This window comes from Triticum urartu, chromosome 1A (assembly GCF_056163025.1).
Source record: "Triticum urartu cultivar PI428250 chromosome 1A, HENAU_Tu73, whole genome shotgun sequence".
NCBI lineage: Eukaryota > Viridiplantae > Streptophyta > Magnoliopsida > Poales > Poaceae > Triticum > Triticum urartu.
Genome location: NC_141873.1, coordinates 7,873,894 through 7,888,117, shown reverse-complemented (window position 1 = coordinate 7,888,117; position 14,224 = coordinate 7,873,894). Strand labels below are relative to the sequence as shown.

At 43.6% G+C, this 14,224-nt stretch overlaps 4 protein-coding genes across 4 annotated transcripts; all 4 read right to left on the bottom strand.

The window, feature by feature from the left end:
• Positions 1 to 3,765: 3,765 nt before the first annotated feature.
• On the bottom strand, positions 3,766 to 4,364 carry LOC125528644 (uncharacterized). The gene has a single exon (XM_048693084.2). It carries the CDS (start codon positions 4,145 to 4,147, stop codon positions 3,929 to 3,931), a length of 219 nt encoding a protein of 72 aa, XP_048549041.1. The 5' UTR covers positions 4,148 to 4,364; the 3' UTR covers positions 3,766 to 3,928.
• A 531-nt stretch (positions 4,365 to 4,895) lies between these two features.
• On the bottom strand, positions 4,896 to 5,731 carry LOC125528639 (avenin-E-like). Its single transcript, XM_048693080.2, has one exon. It carries the CDS (start codon positions 5,651 to 5,653, stop codon positions 5,051 to 5,053), a length of 603 nt encoding a protein of 200 aa, XP_048549037.2. The 5' UTR covers positions 5,654 to 5,731; the 3' UTR covers positions 4,896 to 5,050.
• Positions 5,732 to 10,376: 4,645 nt separating this feature from the next.
• LOC125528640 (photosynthetic NDH subunit of lumenal location 5, chloroplastic) lies at positions 10,377 to 13,228 on the bottom strand. The gene is made up of 7 exons (XM_048693082.2): positions 13,077 to 13,228; positions 12,798 to 12,968; positions 11,831 to 11,981; positions 11,650 to 11,738; positions 10,992 to 11,046; positions 10,823 to 10,908; positions 10,377 to 10,701 (listed from the first exon to the last, which is right to left on the bottom strand). Exons 1-7 carry the CDS (start codon positions 13,107 to 13,109, stop codon positions 10,549 to 10,551), a joined length of 738 nt encoding a protein of 245 aa, XP_048549039.1. The 5' UTR covers positions 13,110 to 13,228; the 3' UTR covers positions 10,377 to 10,548.
• Positions 13,229 to 13,512: 284 nt separating this feature from the next.
• Positions 13,513 to 14,109, bottom strand: LOC147988241 (avenin-like a5). Its single transcript, XM_087534326.1, has one exon. It carries the CDS (start codon positions 14,107 to 14,109, stop codon positions 13,513 to 13,515), a length of 597 nt encoding a protein of 198 aa, XP_087390452.1.
• Positions 14,110 to 14,224: the final 115 nt, after the last annotated feature.

The window sequence follows — 14,224 nt, the reverse complement described above, 5'->3', positions numbered from 1 at the left end:
GTCATGCTTGTCAACTAAAGTTTCCATACTCGTGTAACTAAAGTTTAGATAAAAAATGTTCTAAGTTGCCATGTGCACGTACCTGACGTGTGGCACTTATCAGGGTCCTAAAAAAAGAAACAAATATAGTTACCAAGCAAAATCAACTGTATGTCGCTCTCTTCGCCCATTGTCCCTGAATGCAATACCCGCCCAAGTGTATTGACATGCCTTTTGTTGATGCTATTGCAATGGTCGAGACATGTTTTTCCCATTCAATTAGGCAGATCAACGGTTTTTTAGCATACCGTTAATTAACTCCATGGATGTGTTTATTCAATTCCTAATTATGATTAGGTAGCTAGTAGGTGATTTCAACATCAACAACAGCAAGCACTAGGGCATCAGTAAAGAGAACAACCAACTTCAAGAATGAAAACTTCTTAAAATTTCACTTGTTTAATACTATGCATGGAACTTTCTTTCCTTTTTTTTAAGAAAATGAGGATTGTGATTAGCAGCAAGGAGAACGAGAAGAGTGATTTCACTTGTTTTTAATGAGCTTGTTGTTAACAGACATGTGGACAGTGAGAGGGTGTGAGCGAGGTGTCTCTGGCTGGACACCTCCCACTTTTTCCTCTGTGAGAGTGAGTGCTGAGGTCAATTTACCACAAGGCAAGTGCTTAATTGTGTAGAGGCAACACCTAACCCCCCCCCCCCCCCCCCACACACACACACACACAAACAATATGGTAGCTAGCGGTCCATGACATTGACAATTCAATTGATTTGCTGCGACCATTTCAAAGGACACAGTGGATATACATACATACGCATGGATATAATATCATCAAAGATAATAAAGGAAAAAAACACCGATTATTGTTACCGACGGGAAAGATAGTACATGGAAAACAGTGTATGTAGAGGAGACGCAAACACCTAAAGTCACACACACACACACACACACACACACACACACACACAAAGACAGTACTATGCTAGCTAGCTCGTCGGTGACATGGACAATTCAATTGATTTGCTACGACCATTCGAATGACACAGTGGACACACAAACATATATGGACGAATAATTTCTTCAAGATAAGAAGAAAAAATCGTATACATACTGGTGTGTTCTTGTTTTGTTCATGCATGCATGTTGGATGGACCAAGTGTATCAGCAGTATGGCTTTTTGTTTGTTGCATGATGTCGACAGGCTCCCCCATCAGTTAGGCCGATCTATGAAGGCATGTGATTAGTTCTATATTCAATTATTTATCATATCACGAATTTAAACAATACGATAAAACGATTGAGACAGGTTTCTCTGCATGGATAAAAACGACAAGAATAAGAAAATAGAAAAAAGAGATGCATATAGTTACCAAGCAAAACCAACTGTATGTCACTCTCTTCGCCCTTTGTTCCTGAATGCACGACCCATCCAAGTCTGCTGACATCCCATTTGTTGACCATTCGAGGCCTTGACTTGGCTGATTTATGGATTTAAGTATTCGAACTTAGAGAATGCTTTCTTTCATGTCCATTCCTTGTTTGGCCTTTCCCAGCAAGATGAAATGCATGAAACGCTTTCACTGCCTTTGATACGACCCATCTCTAGCTGTTCATTGGTGTTGGCTGCCACGATAGCAAGGAGGGCAAGGATGAGGAACGGTTGTGATGGTCAATTGGTCATGACTACTGCTACTTGGCATTGATGTTTGTGTCGTGTTTGTGTGATGCCCAGCATTTTGGGGGCGTGTTATAACGGCTTTAGCCTGGTTTTCCGGTAATTGTTAGGACAATTCTCTTCTTAATTAATGAATATCACACTATAGAATCTGGTTTCAAAAAAGAAAACTTGATGTCACTCTTAATTAATGGCCGCGATGGCATTATCTCTTCCTTTCTTTGCATTCGCAATTGATTTCGTGTTTTTTTCTGGCGCATTGAGCAGTGGACATGCAAATGCTGGGTTTGCACTCGCTGTGGTTGTACCACCTTGATGCGAAGATTGAATGAAATTCCATTCGTCAAAAAATCTTTTCATTTTGCATTCCTCAATGTTTTGGATGCTTCTGAAACGGATCATTTTGTATGCTCTATTATGTTGCACTACCCACAAGTTTAATATGGGATCGATCATCAAAGTTGCCTGGCTAGTTGTGCAAAAGATCATATGAGTGTCAGGAAAGCATGGTACTTGATATATCTTACTCACCTTACTTTTTGAGGGGAAAATGACTTGCCTTTTTCACTTTACATGCCAAACCCTTATCAAGGTTTTATTCTTTATTGCGGCCGGCGTATGGAACTTTGTACGGTTGTGTAGAGCTAAGTATGTGGTCTTCTGTGGCTTGAGATAGACAAGATTAGTAAAGCTTGAGTTTTTTTTTTCTGGAACGAACTTTGTTGTGTTTCCTAAGGTGATAAGAGAACATGGCATTGGTAGAGCATGACACCACTCGTCAAGATTCTAATCCAACAAGAAGTTGAACCATTTAACTTATTGTTATTTAGTTTGCTGATGACAGACATGCAGAGACGGTGAGAGTGAGGATATTTGTTCTCTAGATAATGGAAGAACATATAACTTTTCTACTTTGTGTGTGAGCGGTAACTGGTGAGGTCAACTAGCAGGCAAATGCTCAATGCTCTCTTTTCTAACGAAGGTTGTTCTTAACTACTCCCTCCGTCCAATAATATAAGACGTTTTTGCAAGCTAACATAGCTAGCAAATGTTGGATTTAATCTTGATATTTTGTATCCGTATTTTCATTTTAGTTCTACATGTAGCTACAGTATGTGTAGTGTGTGCAGAAATACGTGAGATGTGTGTGAGCCGCTGGTTTCATTCAAGAAAGATCATGCATGGCAGGAGGCCTGTACCGGGCGAAGCTGGCGTAGCAGTGAGAAGCGGTGCACAGAGACCGGGCAAGTAAGTAGTGGTTTGTTACGGCGCATGCGTGGAGTTAGTTGCGCTGGTGGCGTGACTTAGTGCATGGAGTTGTGCTGTCAGTGACCGAGTGCCATGGCCGGTTAGTGCGTGCATGTGTGTATTTAATAGATGTATGCATATTTGCTTTATGTCAAGAGAAATATAGAGAAGAAAACGTCGGACCGTGTTGTGAGAAGCAACTTGAGGTGAAATAGGGGCTGAGAGACTTAGCTGCAACAGCAAAAACATGTTATATTGTGGGACGGAGGGAGTAGTTCCGAATTAGATGGAGGATCAGCTGCCCACCTTTGATTAATCCATGCATGCATCTGAATTATCCAAATTCAGAAATTCAGCAAGAAATCCTGAATAGATCCAACCTGAAGATTGAACGTGGTGCAGTGGGGGAACATAGGAGCTGTAAATGTAATTCGCATGCACTGATCAACTAGGTTATTCGGGCATCCATTGTTGAACTAGCGCTAGCCAGAGCCATAAGTAGGATGATGATGTGAATAAGGCATGCGCCCAATCTCAAGTTTTTGGGTTTGTGCTCATGTTGCATATTTCGCTTTCCATCAAGAAAAAATTGTGGTATAGGATAACATAATGAAACTAACGAAAAAGAATATACGGATGCAACAACTAAGGTCATATACCCACCACACAAATTGTGTGTGTTCTAGCTTCTTCTCCTTTGTTCTACTGAGTTGAGGCATCGATTTGCCGCAACTTCTCAAAGGACATATAGACAAGGCGAAGAACTAAATAAAGTTGCATAGCAAAATTATCAAAAAAGCATGATCCCAGAGATACACAGTAAATTTCACATGATCCCAACATATAAATCTCAAGAATATAAATTTCACATGATCCCAACATATGTAACATATCCCAGGTCAGCAATGATTGAGCCCAGGCAAACTAATTAACAAGCAGCAAGAACCAAACAGACAGAAAGAGCAAAAGGAACAGCTAGAACAGGATGAAGCAGAGTACTCTACTACTCATGATGAGGAGCCGAACTCGATGCGGACGCCAACGACAACGAGGAAGAAGGCATCAAGGGCGAAGAAGATGATGGTGTGGATGAGGATGGAGACGACACTGGTGTGGAATTTGCCGCACTCGATCGTCCGTGATTTGCCAGGGATCTGAAAGACAAGCCCTGGGGACAGAAGGATGAAGAGCATGAAGGAGATGAGCACCGGACTCCAGTCCTGCATCTTCTTCTTCTTCTCTTCTAGTTCTTTGGGATGATGATGATGATGATGATGATGAGTACTCAAGCCAGCTACAGCTATGCTTCTAGAGCGAGATAGAAGATGGCCTTTTCTTTATTTATGGAATGCTTTCCATCCTTGTTGTGAATTATCCCTTATGTATGTACTGCCTGGACAGCAGGGAAAATGGAGTGGTCTCTAGAAAGTTTTGTTTCTGAAAGAACTTGTGGTTTCCATAATATGCAGAACGAGACTAGCTTCTTTATTCTGTGGAAGAGGAGGGAGGAAGCAACCAATCAGAGTGGCATCTCAATCAGAGTGGAAAAAGAGTGGCTTCCTTCCTTTGTCTGTTTGAGTTTTTTCTGCACAAACTTAATTAATTAATGCATTTTCTGGACAGCAAAATTTCCTCGAGGATATGGACAGAAATGACAAATTGCCCGCTCTCTACAGTCAAAACCAACAGTAAAATCTTAAATGGACCACATTGACACCAATGCCATATACTATTTAGAACTAGTTGTGAATCATCTCAAGAAGGTCAAATTTCAGAAGGCTCGCCATTAAAGAGTTAGTTTGTGGTTAGTCCTTAGTTCCTTACTCCTCACCTTAATAGGGATCTAGCTCAGTCTGACTTCTACAACCATTTGGTTATTTTGCTACATACAAAGCTAGTTAATGCATAATATTGTGGTTAGGAATGAACATCTCCACGTGTGCCCGAATAGAAACACCGACCAATAACACTATATGCAGAAAATAACTTAGTTTGCCTTTTATTTCCCAAGTTTGAACTAGTGCCAGTCTAGTCCACACATGATAATGCATGGCACTTTATTTTTCACCGCTACATGGATCGGACCACTGACTAAACAATGCTGGTCCGTTTTTCGGATACTAGACCTCTCAGTAGCCGCCCATGCCGGTAGTGACGTCAATGGATGGTGATATGGTGGTGTAGCAGTATGGTGGAACATGCACGTCGCACATTGCCGGAATGGTCTGAATCACCCATGTCCCTATCACCGCAATCCAACCCTGATCCACTTGTGTTTGTTGTTGTGGCTGGCTAGAACCCTGACCTTGTTGTTGTTGACCTTGTTGTTGTTGCTGCTGAGGTTGGGTGGAAATACCTTGTACCAATTGTTGTTGCTGTTGCAAAATGATGGCGTGCACGACGTTGTGGATGGCCTCACATCTTGACTGCTTGGGGATCGCTTTTAGTTGCTGACAACACTGCTCCCACATTACCAAGCAGCTGCTATGTTGCACCACCTGTGACCGGAGGAACGACATATCAGCAACTGGGCTACACTGTTGTAGGAGGGCATCCCTGCATGGGTTCAACTTTTGATGTGGAACTGGTTGTTCTTGTGGCTGTGGAGTTGGTTGCTGCTCTGGAGATGATGGATGGTGCGGCTCCCAAGCAGTACGGAATGCCGTAAAGGGTTCGGCGGCCGTGGTGGTCGCCGCGACAACAATGAGGGCAAGGACGAGGAATTTCTTCATGGTTGATTTGTGTTAGATAATGTTTGTTCTCCAGTTGAGTGAATGGTGGGTGCTGGAGGAGTGTCTTGGTTGTTTAGGCCTATTTATAACTGACATGGCATCACCTTTTTTCATCTTTGCATTTCCTTTTCTTAAAAGTGCATGGATGCTTCTCGGACTCTAACATTTGGTATGTTGCGTTAGGTGCAACTGCTTAGAAGCATATACTTGCACTGATCATCGAAGTTCTTTGTTGTTGCATGTATCATTCCTCTATCAACAAATCTTGATAATTGACATAACTCGTCTTATTTACTTTACATGTCAAACGTCGATCCGGACTGCAACATTTTCTAAAACTGGGTTTGTTATATTCTACAAGTTGTTACACATAAACTAGATTAGCTTGTCTTGCACCAAACTAAGTTTGTAATCTTGTGTGGCCTGTAAAGATACATAAGACTAGTATAGTAACTTGCAAAAGTAGACGATGACATCATTTCATCGAATTCCTTTACATGTCAAGGATTGTAATGTTGTACAGGATTAGTATAAGGATTTACACGTAGGTACATATGAAGGTTTCTTCAAGATTCCGCCAGTTTGTCAAACTAAGTCTGTAGTGTTGTGCATATCGTTAAGATAATCAAGTATTGTTTGCTGAATTTGTTCAAGATTGTTCATGACAAGTGTTGGGACTAGGAATGATACAGAGCATTTGCAAAGCATGTGCGTCCACATTTTTTTTTTGCATTTCTTGAGGGAAATTATAGTACAATTTAGCAGATATTAGTATGAATAGATATATCCAAACATTTCATCAATCCGCAAGAAAATTCACAAGGCATTATCTATCATGAACAAAGCAAAAAAACATGTTAAGGAATGTTAGATTAATCATGTCCTCTGCTAATTAAGTGTTGTTTTCTTCTTTGGGTTTGTTGTAATAATAGGCAGGTGCATAGGCCATGCCTTGAACACTATTGTATCCTTGACTTGCTGGGCACAACATTCAGCAGTGGCCATGGTGTCCACCATGATACTGAGACCGAGGGAAGCTTGCTGGCCAACAATTGGGCATCTTTTAAAATTGTGTCGAATATGTGTATTGGGCTACTATTAGACTTGGAGTATGTGGAGCATTAGGTGTTTCAGTCAGACACGTGTAACCGAGTACTATTATATAAGATACCCCACATAGCCAAAATATACTAGGCATAAGTTACGCTATGACAGAGATCACGAGAGGGACGGTTCGCACACTTGGCAGGGGTGCATGGCAAAGGTGGTTGGAGTGCTGTCTGGGCTTATCGTCAACTTGTATATGTGATGGTACATGGGGAGGTGCGCCCGTAATCATGCCATGGGGATTAACCACGATGTTGAACCTTGTTAAGAAAACATCGTGTGTCCCGTCTAGTTTTCTGCAATGAACTACTACGTAGTTTATAATAAGTGGTGTCATGAGCTATGGTTGTGGGGATCGTATCATCGTGTAGAGGCGCGTGGTCGGTGCTCCCAACGCGGATCTGATGGGTGGCGGCGTGAGGACTCCGATGGCCTTGTGGTTTCGATCGGCTGCCCAAAGGGCAGGCGGTCGGTTCTCGCCGTCTCTAGTGTGAGCATAGAGATGATCTGCACAGGGAGGTTCCTGCGGTGCTCCGGATCTGCCTAAGGCATGAGGTCTGCCAACTCCAAGACCCGGTCTGGATTTTTGCGGGCCTACGACGAAGGGGTCCTTCATGTGTCACAAGTCTGAGGCCTCATGTCCTACCACGTGTCATGGAGGTTCTAGGCTGGATAGGTTCTCGGGGTTTTGGGTTTGGGAGGGTTAGGCTACCAGCAAAAGCCATACTCTGGTTATAGTCATAGTCATCGATGGTGGTGCCTACGGGCATCGTTCCCTTGTTGGAGGCATCGATGTTGATGTCCTCCCCCATCTCCCAGCATACTGCGAGGGAAAACCTAGATCTGATCTCCTGGATGGGACGATGACAACGCTTCTGGCTTTGCTTGGCACGTGTTTCCTCTTCGGGCATTGTCTTGGAGTTAGACTCGGCAGGATGGACTCAAGACTCATGGAGGTGGTCCGCGGCAGCTTGCGTGACCTCCACATGCAAGGTCAGTCAGGCGAGCTATGTTCGCCAACCTCACGGGATTGAAGTGGCATATGTCTGCTCTATCGGACATAGTGTTCCTCTTCGATATCATCAAGCTTCATCGATATGGTAACTGTGGGATCCCATATTGATACAACGGTTTTGGTGTGCTCTCTGGTAGCAGAGGAGGCGCTTGAGTGATCAGCCATGTATGTTTTGGGGTGTTAGCTTTCTGGCATGTTGTATGTTTTGTGCAGCTTTAGGTCTAGTCTAGCTAGGTGTTGTTTAGGTTTTCTCCTGGCTTTCCTTGATTACTCAAGCAGACCTTTTTCATTTCTTATTTGTTTGACACTTGCCTTATGTGGTGCATTCCTCCTTTGGGGGTGTTACCGGTAATATCCCTTTCTAATCAATGGATTGGCATCTCTCCCGCCAACATTCAAAAGAAATCTTACATGGACCAATTGAAGGTCAAAACCCATAATGCTCGCCATTAAAGAGTTGGTTTCTTGTTAATCCTTACTCCTTAAATAATTACCTTAATAGAGATTCGGCTCAGTTCAATTTTTACAAATGTGCTACATACAAAGCTAATTAATGCATATATTGTTTTTTGGACAAACAACTCAACATGTTCATGAACGGAACACCAATAGATAATCTATATGCATCAAAGAATATATATCTTTTTCTTTTATTCATTTTTCGGCGCTGCATGGATAGGACCATCGACTAACAACGGTAGTCCATCTATCGAGTATGAGATCTCTTGTCTTCTCATTAGCCACTCATGCTAGTATATATAGTGACGTTGCTATGCTGATGAGGTGATAGAGCAGTACAGTGTGACGTGGATGTCGCACATTGTCGGTAGGGTCTGAAGCACCCATGTCCTTATTGTGTCGATCCAACCCTGATTCAACTGATGTTGTTGAGGTTGGATGGAACCTCGACCTAGTAGTTGTTGTTGAGGTTGGACCAAAGTACCTTCTCCCAATTGTTGTCGTTGTTGCAAAATAATGGCGTGCACAACATTGTGGATGGCATGTCACTGTGATCGCTTGGGAATACGTGACAGTTGCTGACAACATTGCTTCCTTAACACCTGACATCTGCTTTGTTGCACCACCTGTGACTGGAGAAATGATAAAGTTGTCACAGGATTACACTATTGTAGGAATACATCCCTACATGGGGTTCAATTGTTGTACAAATGGTTGTTCCTGAGCTGGCTGTTCATGTTGCTGTGGGAATGGTTGTTGTTGTGGTTGGGGATAGAGTGGTTGTTGCGGTGGGGGATAGGGTGGTGGTTGTGGAAATTGTTGTTGCCCAAATGGTAACTGTTGTGGTGGAAATGGCTATTGTTGTGGAGCTGATTGCTCCTCTCGAAAGAGTAGTTGTGGTTGTGGAAAGGGTTGTTGTTGTGAAAATGATTTTTGTGGTTGCAACTGGGGTAGTTTCATATCAGTGGTGACTATGGCGTTGGTAGCCATAGCAGCAAGAAAGGCAAGCGCAAGGAAGATCTTCATAGTTGATTTATGTTGGATATTGTTTGCTTGGCTTTGATGTTTGTTCTCTAATGTGAATGGTGGATGATGGAGGATCTTGATGGTGTATGCCTATTTATAGCTACCATGGCATTGTTTGTTTTCATCTTTGCAATTACTTTTCTTGGAAAGTGCGGGGATGCTTCTCAACTCATCATTTCGTATGTTGTGTTTGGGGACACTACTTATAAGTGTATTCTTGGATTTCTCATCAAAGTTCTTTGTTGTTGCACATATCACTCCACTGTCACCAAAGCTTTATAAACTAGATGATATCCCGCACGTTGTTGCGGGAATACTTTGCAACATATTTCTATTTGATTCGTCGTTTGAAACATGAATATTTGTTGTAAAATGTTTATTAAATATAAATAGCATGATATAATAAAATTCTCATGTATTTTTGCATGTTATGATGCATGTTTCATGATGAAGTGACATGCTTGCATGTTGAGAGACATATGATAGTGGAGGTGAGGCTCTTCTCATGCATGTTGTGCGTATGATGTGGCATGCTTGCATGTTGAGAGAAATAGTTAATGGGGGCTAGCTATTTAGATATAGAAGATTGGCATAACTCATGTTATTCACTTTACATGTCAAACATCAATCTAGATTGCATCGGAGTCTCTGAAACTAGTTTGTACGCATAAACCAGACTAGCATGCCTTGCATTGAACTAAGTTTGTAGTCTTGTGTGGCCTGTAACGATACACAAGACTTTATAGTACAGTGTGACTTGCAGAAGTGGAGCATGACATGATTCATCAAATTCCCTTTACATGCCAAAGGCTTTACAGTACACATGTGAAGCTTTGATCAATATTCTGTTGGTCTGCCAAACTAAGTTTGTATTGTTGCGCGAATCATTCAGATAATCAGCAGGTTGTGTTTGCTAAATTTTGCTCATGACAAGTGTCGGAACTGGAATTGCCAGGAATGATACCGAGCCTTTACATGGCATAATTTGTTTGCAGCTCTTCAGGGAAATTTAGCAGATAAAAACGAATAGATAGAGATATCCAGGCATTTCATGGATCCGCCAAAAAATTCACAAGGCATTATCTACCATGAGCAATGCTACAAAACAGGTTCAGGAAAGCAATCACATTCTTATTCCAGTCGAACAGTTGATGAATGCCGTATGCCTCAGAGTAGAAATCTCGAGTTCAACTCAGTGCGGTCTCTAACTACTTGGAGAAAGACAAGTAACAAGTCCACAGCAAAATCAAGATGCGCAGATGGAAGGTGATAGCCATCTAAATAAAACTCAGACCACTGGAAGCTCCCCGCACTCACTAATGACCACCTTCTTCTTCGGACGGTCACCTCTGTCGGTCTCTGATGACTCTATCGTCCTTACGATGTCCATGCCTTCAAGAACCTGGCCAAAGACAACGTGTCTCCCGTCCAGCCACGGTGTCTGCAAGCAAGGTAGGAGAAACCTCAATCGGGGATTTATATGAACTTCAAACTTAGCAATGGAAAAAGGGTACTATTATTCAAATGGACTGACTGATAGCAGGAAGTAAACAATTAATTACCTTGACTGTGCAGATGAAGAATTGGCTGCCGTTGGTGTTCGGTCCAGCATTCGCCATGCTGAGCACTCCAGGTCCAGTATGAACCACTAAGAACATTAAATAATATATAATCAGTTAGCATATAATCTGAAGCAAAGATTGGGTGACAAAGGTTCATTGCAACACATACATTGGAAGTTCTCATCCTTAAAGGTGCGGCCATATATGCTTTTCCCTCCAGTACCCTGAAAAATATCAGTTTCTAGTTATTCAATGCCATTGTTGGAAGCTGTATGTTTCATTTTAGGCAATCTGATGTCTCAAAGTACTTCAGCCAGCCATGCATAAGTAGATCAAAATGCAGATGAAACACATAATCATGTATGCCTCAATATGGGAAAGGATGGCGCGATGGCAATCACCTTGAATTCTTACCACAAGGCCACTGACAACAAAACAGAGTAGGATGCACTTGTGCAAGTTATTAATGACAATCAAACATGGATAAGATCCAGGATCAAAATGCAGCACGATAACAAATTGAATGCCGGTACACGAGCAAAGCTAGTAGTAAAGGATTTAAACTCCCTATCCTTCTCCCCCAGTCCCTCTGGTCCGTAAAATAATGCTTAAACAGCAGAGTACTCAAATAGCTAAACTATACAATTCAGAAGAAAAGGAGAGGAAGAACTAGCATAACTATCAACAAACAGAAACAGGTACATTCATGTGAAACGATTACGTGCAAAACAGGTAGTACACTCTTTAGTTTTTCTTAATGCAATCGCAATACGGCATGAGCATGCACGTGCAACAAACAAGAATAGATGAAGGTAGGAAACGCATACGTTGCCCTTGTCAAAGTCTCCCCCCTGAATCATGAAGTCCTTAATGACACGGTGGAAACTTGATCCCTTGTATCCGAACCCTTTCTCCCCTGGTACAAAAAGGAGAAATTGGTCATATACCTCATCAGAGCAATCCTTTACAGATGGGATAACAGAACAGGGCTCCAACAGTCCCTCGTACCAGTGCAGAGAGCACGGAAGTTCTCAACGGTTTGGGGAACATCATCCCCATACAGCCCGATGACAATCCTCCCAACGTTCTTCCCGACAGGGTTGCCAATGCTTATGTCAAAGTACACCTTGTTTGTAACTTTGGACTGAAGCTCAGGTGCCTGCAATGCATGATGAAAGAACAGCTTCAAACACCATGAAATGTATGACATATAATAAGGTAAAAGACACCCACCAATGCAACCACAAAAACGGCATATTGTGTAAACCATACAGTGGCACATTTATTCCCTTAGACGGCCGGCGACTAACAGTAACTGGACATAATAAACTAAACACTAACACATGCTGATGGTACTCTGCATCTAACAGTGGCATAACCCGGCGGTTATCATAAGTAAGTGATGATAAAACCTCAACTTGCAAATTTGTCCACGCACACAAAAAAATTCAGTTAGTGACCTGATTTTTCGCATGAAAATTACAGATACCAAATAACATAAGGAATGGCATGGAAGTCACATCCGAAGGCACACACTACATGTCTACTAGACTGCAATGGGCTTCCTGGCTGAACCAGGAGCGGTGCGCCAGATACGCAGGCTTTACACAGGTAGCGGCCACAGTACCTAGATAGAAACAGCTGCACATTTGATTCCTCAGACCACTGACGACTAACACTAACTGAACCTAATGGACTAACATAAACACATGGCATGCCAGTCATGCACAGAGCCTAATGTTTATTACAGAAGGAAGTAACTGACGGTAAATCTCAACTTGCATTTCTTCACACGAAAACTCGGCGAGTGAACTAATTTTTCTCATGAATATACCAAATTGTGTGGATGTTCGCATCGGAAGGCAAAGGATACACGTCTACTAGATTGCAATTTGGTAATAGATATGCAAGCTCCACATAGATTGCGGCCCTTGTGCCAGATAGATAAATAGATAAATAAATGCTGAATCTTTACATAGGGTTCGGCGCTGGCGGAGGCGACGAAGCGCGCGCGACTCTGATGGGAGACGGAGAGGGCCGGGGACGCGACGCGGACACCGCGGAGGGAGAGCGCCGACGAGGGGGCCTTCGAGGCGAGGAGCGCCCTCTGCGCCGCCGGCCCCGCCGCCGCCGGGCGGGCGATGGCCTGCAAGAAAGAACAGCATACACAGCACAAGATTCAGGCGGAGGAGGAGGAGGGAGACCAGGCGGGTCCGAGCAGAAGGGGGGAGGAGGAGGAGGGGAGGGAGCTCACGAGCGTGGCGAAGGAGGAGGTCGCGGCCGCCATTGGAGGGTGAGGAGAAGGTTTGTTGGAGGGGACGGAAGACTCTCTGCAGATAACCAAAAGGATGAGCTTTTTATTCTGCTTCCTCACTCCCCTGATGCCCGTGGAACTATTGATTCGAGTCCTTCTAGTTCATCCTATTTGCTTACCCAGGTCCCTGGGTTAAAACAGGGGTGAGATTGAGATACCCATGGTTAAACCTTCTATGAAGTTTGGCCGTCCATCTGAGCCGTCGAGTGATGCATTGCGTGTTTATCGTGGACATATAATTAATGAGCTCATTTTGTGGAAGGGGTCATACATGACAGGTGCATTTCAATGCGTTCATTCGTACCAGCTCTAGAGGATTGACCCATCGGCTTGGTCGGTGCTACATATATATTGTACCACAACCTTTCTCTTCTTATCACTCGCCGATGTCGCCGGCTGGCGGGATGGCGGTGCTGGTGGCCACGATGCAACATGGCATCACGCGCACGTCGCACATTGTAGGCAGGGTTTGAAGCGCGGTGCTCATCGTCGCCTCAAACTGGACTAGTCGTTCCTGCTGACGCTGGGGGGAACCGTGTCCTAGTTGTGGCCGTTGTTGCCGTTGCTCTTGTTGCTTCTCGATGATGATGGTGTGCACTAGGCCACATATGGCTTGGCATCGGGATGGCATAGGGATCCGGGTGAGTTGTTGGCAGCATTGCTGCTGCCTCACTTCGCAGCCGCTTTTCGTCAACACCCGTGATTCAAGGAATGGTGGTGTTGCCACCGCGATGTGCAACTGTTGGATGAACACTTTGCACGGGGTCAACTTTTGATGAAGTGATGGATGGAAGGTTTCTTGGGGCTGTTTTGGAAAAGATTCTTGTGGCCGCTTCAGGACTAGTTGTGGTTGCTGTGGAACTGGCTGCGAAAATGGTTGTTGGGCAATGCCAAGGTGGCAGGCAGTCTCCAACTGTGCAACAACATTGGTCGCCAGTGCAAGGAGGAAGACGAGGATGGGCAATGCCGTCATGGTGGACCACGCGCGTGGCTAGCCTTTGTTCGACTTTGATGTATGTGTGAAGGACGATGAAGGCCTATTTATCAAGGATGGTTTCGTCTACGGGCTCGCTTTTCTTCAGAGTGTT

Coding starts and splice junctions, on each gene's coding strand:
- LOC125528644 (XM_048693084.2), bottom strand. CDS start 4,147: ATGCAGGACTGGAGTCCGGTGCTCATCTCCTTCATGCTCTTCATCCTT.
- LOC125528639 (XM_048693080.2), bottom strand. CDS start 5,653: ATGAAGAAATTCCTCGTCCTTGCCCTCATTGTTGTCGCGGCGACCACC.
- LOC125528640 (XM_048693082.2), bottom strand. CDS start 13,109: ATGGCGGCCGCGACCTCCTCCTTCGCCACGCTC. Junction 11,982..12,797: donor CCGCCAGCGCCGAACCCTAT/GTAAAGATTCAG, acceptor CATGCATTGCAG/GCACCTGAGCTTCAGTCCAA. Junction 11,047..11,649: donor GAGACTTTGACAAGGGCAAC/GTATGCGTTTCC, acceptor GATATTTTTCAG/GGTACTGGAGGGAAAAGCAT.
- LOC147988241 (XM_087534326.1), bottom strand. CDS start 14,109: ATGACGGCATTGCCCATCCTCGTCTTCCTCCTTGCACTGGCGACCAAT.